The sequence below is a fragment of the Geospiza fortis genome, unplaced genomic scaffold, assembly GCF_000277835.1.
Source record: "Geospiza fortis unplaced genomic scaffold, GeoFor_1.0 scaffold12, whole genome shotgun sequence".
Lineage (NCBI taxonomy): Eukaryota > Metazoa > Chordata > Aves > Passeriformes > Thraupidae > Geospiza > Geospiza fortis.
Genome location: NW_005054323.1, coordinates 4,309,243 through 4,314,416, shown reverse-complemented (window position 1 = coordinate 4,314,416; position 5,174 = coordinate 4,309,243). Strand labels below are relative to the sequence as shown.

Sequence of the window (5,174 nt, the reverse complement as noted above, 5' to 3'; positions counted from 1 at the left end):
CTGAGGTGACAGCCGCCGGTCGAGCGCCCCGCAGCTTGCCCGCGTCTGAGCAGGTCCGGCACTGGCCCCACGATGGAGTGCTGCCGCTGGACAGCCGCTGGCACCCTGCTTCTGGCTGCCCTCGTCCTGGTAAATGCCGTTCCTTTCCTAAAATGCCTACCGCCTGTAGCTGATACTGTATCTGTGTGCATGTATGCGGGTGGGTATGTTTTTAATCTCTTAAAATCGCAGTTGGAGAGAGTTTGTTTCGAACAAGTCGTGTAAGTTTTATCCTGTCTACAGCACTGCAGACTTGGAACCTTGATATTGTGGGTTGATGCAGGTAGAACCAAGAAGTTGATGTTGGCACCAGCTTTCTAAACTTCTAAATGACCTGTAAATGGTGATTTAACTGCTTGGGATTCAGAGAGGAGCTGTTTCTCTGCTCTTTAAATCAAACTATATCGTGCTGTAATGTTCCTGGAATTTTCTTCCTTAAAAAAAAGTTTTAGTTTTTTCTGCACATGCAGAGAAAACAGGTACAGCATGTACTGAACTTTTTCCTGAAACCAGCTTAAATGAGCTCTCCTTATTTCTGTACCTCATTACAGAGTCAAGTTTATACCAAACTTTGAAATATTCTGTGATATGTGGGATACTTCAGAGCAGTAGACTGATTATTTTCCTGCATACTTCCCCTGATTATCCTGATAGGATTCTTACAGCTGAAAGATGTACATGTGCTATTTGATTGACATTAGCTGTTCCATTTTGACTCATACTTAATTTTATGAGTGCTGAGTTGGCAATCAGAACATCTGCAGAAAGGATATTAATATACATACGCTTCTGATACCAGAGTCATCTTGGCATAGGTATATTGCCATTTTCCTAGAATTGAATGAATGTAGTAGTCCAAATAGCAAAACATCATTAAGAAATACATTAATTTTATAGCAGATTCCATCTTATTTATCAGTGTCAACCAAACTATAGTAATCATTGTAAACTAATCTCAACACAATTTTTAGTAAACCTCATGGAGAGCTAAACATTAGGATAACCCTGTTCAAAATACTTCTTTAAAATAATTGTATTATTTAAAAAAAAAAGGAACAGCTTTTTGGATATAGAGTTACTAAATACTCTTTGAGCACTAGAAATAAGAATGCTATTTTTACTGATGTAAAAGTCTGTCTTTATTTGAAAGTCTGTTTTCCATTTATGATACTGAATTCACACAAAATGGGATAAAGTCAGCATATTCTCTTTCATGTATGAAAATGAGATGTTTATTACCTGATGACTGTAATAAGTCAGTAATGACTGAGACAATCCTGCAGGACTAATTTAAGGAAGATAACAGGAGATATTACTCCACAAGAGTGTGTAAACACTGTGGGATTTGGCCCCATGTTAAGCTCATAATATTTGTATATCACTCTGCTGCTTGTGAATTAAGCTCTCAGTCCCTGATTCACGAAAATAAATAATGCATTCTGGTGCCAGCTATTATGCATTATATTCCACATTATACCAGTTTTTATTTGTATGACTTACCCTGCCTCGAGATTTCCCCCCCACCTCCCGCCAAATCTCTTTGTACCTTAAGAATAGTGATGTGAAGCAAGCTTAGCTTTCTTTTTTGAATCAGACCATTCTTTTGCTCCTTCCATAGTTCGGAAAATCTCTCACTTGCTTTCAGCAGGAGATTAGGTAAACATTCCAGTATTTGACTTGCAACTTGGCTAGAGATAGGGGTAAGCTGTAGGATGCCTTGGTATACCCATTCCTACTGTGGTTTTATTGCAGCATGGGTTCACCAAAGGCATGGTAGAAAGCTCATAGATGTTTTTTGAGAGAAAAACAAGAAGTCATTAAATCAGGCTGTGACCTGGCTCTCAGCATCCTGGATGTTAGCCTTTAGCCAAGTAGACAGAATGAGTTTGAAACCCATGACAATCAGCATTTGGATTTATGTGTATCACCTTGTATCTCTTCTAAAGGCCCTGTCTTTCCCACAATAACCATCAGCAGCAGCTTCTTGTCATGTGGCACCTCAGTAACATCGGCAAAAGTTCATAGTTGTAAGCACTAAGGTTACTCAATAAATGCTTACACAATTGGTCTTAGAATAATTTATCACACGTTCCTAAATTTTCAGTACGACATCATAGAAGTAGCACCTAAATTCTTCACTCAGCATCCTCGCCTCGGGAAGGAGGTTGCACAGCCCAGGCATGTGTACAGCCTATGTACATGTGATGCTAGGGCAATTGAGCCTTAGGAGCCTCACAGGCTGTGACAAGTCCACAGGCAGCAACAGCAATAACTCCTCCTCTTTCTCTCACTATCAGCTGCCTGGAGTGACGTAGTAGTGAGTGCGGCTCACTACTCCATTGGGGTTCTTAACCTTCTTCAGAAGAAATTCTACTAATTTTCAGTTGAGTGGTGCTTGAGTAAGGTCACTGGGGGTCCCTAGCGTATTTTGTTAACTGTCCTAGAACTTGCTCCATACTCAGAGAACCAGTTTCTCTAGCGTCTATGTGGACTAAGTATTTTCACAGCTACTCTTACGAATCTGAGCCATAACACTAAGGAGGTTGTCTTGAAAAAGTAGTATGAACGGTTTGTCTTTCCAGAGAAAGACCAGATAGTTGTAGAATTTTGGTTATTGTTCCATGAACTTTTCATGCTAAGGAAATACTACTTTTAAGAGTAACAAAAGAAAGAGCAGGCATTTTGTTCCAGAGATTTTCCTTTCTGTTAGTTTAAAAATGAAAGCCTAGCACAAGCAAATCACAGTTGTCTAACTCAAAGGAATGTGTCCAAACCAAAACCAGCCATGAGCTCAGACAAACTAGAAGTCAAATCACATCACGTCAGAGGGGCATTTAAACACATTTGCATTTGTTGTTTGCATCTTTTCAGCAGCATTTTTTAGCTCTTTTTTACTGTTGTGATACTTACAGAAGTAACACTAGGGGCTATAATAAAGTACATGTGTTTTTCTGCAGGATTTCTTTCTTTTGCTGTGCTAATTTGTACATGGAAAATAGTCAAATACAATAGTCCATTCCTTCCAGGCTCTTTGGCATCACACTCCCCTATTATCTAACTGGGTCTGTCTTGGATGACCACAAGCGCAATTAGGCAGTGAAATGAATATGTTTCTTGTTTACATCTGAATGTATAAAGCTTGACGGTTTTTCCTTTCATGTGTAGATAGGTCTACCTACTGCTGGGTCAGCTCGTCTGTCTCAAAAACTGTAGGTATATTAAAGGGGTTTTTTTTCCAGTATGAGGTCCAAAGAACACAAATGGATTTTCATGCAGGATCATGTATACATACCAACTAGCATTTGCTCAGATTGGTTGGGTGAGGATGAACTGAAATGCAGAGTTCAGCTATACAAAGCTTAGATTTATTCATGTTACAAAATGAAAATATCTCACCAATATGGTTTGTGACCCATGCTGCTGTACTTCAGATATGTCTATAAAACAAAACCATTTCTTATAGGAAGGACTAGATGCTACTAGGTATGTATAATTTCTTCCTATATTACTGTAGAACTCAGTATTGGGACATATTTTACTAACCTCTTCCTTCAGATTCTTGAAGTATAAAACTTATTTATTTTTCTACCAAATGCAGAAGCTTGCATGAGCTAAACTAATGTGTGATGAAAGTTTTTTTGGTTTTGGACTTTAGTGACAAGAAGTCAGCACTTAATGTAGGCTGTGGAGCTACTAGTCTGCTTCAGCAGTGCCACTAAAGTTTAATGTGTACTTTCAATGACTTTGCTAGATTCATAGGGCTGCAAAAGAATAATAAAAGAAGGTGTGACATAAAACACTGTGGATAGTCTGAATGTGGTCACCTGTAATCATGGATCTGTCAGCTGGACAACCTTCAATGTTCAGAAGGTTCATGAGTCAATGTAAAGTCTGAGAAGGCCACAGGACCAGACAAATAATTCATCAGAAGAGGAGTATCAATCTCTGCATGACTGAATTTTCACTGAAGCAAATAAAACATTAATCCCTTATAACTGTGTCATTAGGTGTCCAAATAAAACCTCATGGTTTCTGTTGTATTGTCAAATCTGCAGACAGCAGTGTTGGTTCTATTTGCTTTTCTGTAGCTATTTTCTTAACTTTGTAAGAAAATTCAGAATAGTATGGGAAACAATTACATGGGGGGAAAATGGGAAATTGCAGTCTGAGGAAGAAAAAAGAATGGTAAGATCATCCTTATGGAAACAATTAAAAAGCTAAAGGTATTGGAAGAAAAAAGGGAAAACATACCAACCACCAGGTGCTATAGTAACATGATGGGGAGCAGAAAAAATAAAAATAAATTACTTGTCTCAGCCCAAGCCAAGGACAGTTCTGAAATAAGTCTTCTCATCTGGTGGACAACTAATCCAAAAATTGGCATGAAGTGTTTATTTCATCAGAATATTGTACTGGGATTTGAACCAAAACTTCTTCCTAACTCTTGAAAAGGAATGGCTAATTTTTGCTGTGGACTTCTCCAGCCTTTTGCATCACCTTACGGACAGCAGGCTTGTCTTAACAGATGCCTGACCAGTTTTGCATACTCAAGGTGTTACAACATGTTCTAACTCTTAGAAGTCTGTAGAGGCAAAATGGGGGAAGTCAGCAAAGGATGCATATTTCGTAGAATGAGATCTTCTCTCAGGTCTGTTAACCCTGCATAGTGTTGAACACAGACCAATAAAAGTCAAAATGTAGTAAAATCTGACCACTTAGATGTCCTTCTATCTCAGGGAATGTAAATAATTTCATCATAAGTCTGAGATTTTCATCTATCATCTACCTTTTAAGTATCATCTTTAGAATTTAATTCCATGTATGACCACCTTTTTTCTTTTTCTGTAATAACTGAGCTTTTCCAAACTTCTTATAAAAGTAGCTGAAGTAGGTCAAATTGGAAGGAGAGGGAAAGCAGTGTGTCTGTTTGTGAGGTTTTGTTTTCTTACAAAGCCAGCATATGTAGAAGTCTTAATAGTTTTGCCACCTGTGGATTTTTTGGTTGCTGCTTATAGGGATAGTCCTTCTAGAGAAACTAGTGGTATGTTCATTGATTCTACTGTACATTAATTTTCACATTGCTTCCACTTTAGTTTTCACTGGCTTTATGAAATCTCTTCCAAAGCTTCAACTGT

The 5,174-nt window shown here is 38.3% G+C and overlaps 1 protein-coding gene across 1 annotated transcript in view; it reads left to right on the top strand.

Annotated features, from left to right (window-relative positions):
* The window catches only part of ADAMTSL1 (ADAMTS like 1), a 179,912-nt gene that overhangs the window by 2,229 nt on the left and 172,509 nt on the right, over positions 1 to 5,174 (top strand). Inside the window, exon 2 of the mRNA XM_031056859.1 lies at positions 6 to 129. Coding sequence (XP_030912719.1) covers positions 73 to 129 — 57 coding nt within the window. The 5' untranslated portion in view covers positions 6 to 72. The remainder of the gene's footprint in view (positions 1 to 5; positions 130 to 5,174) is intronic.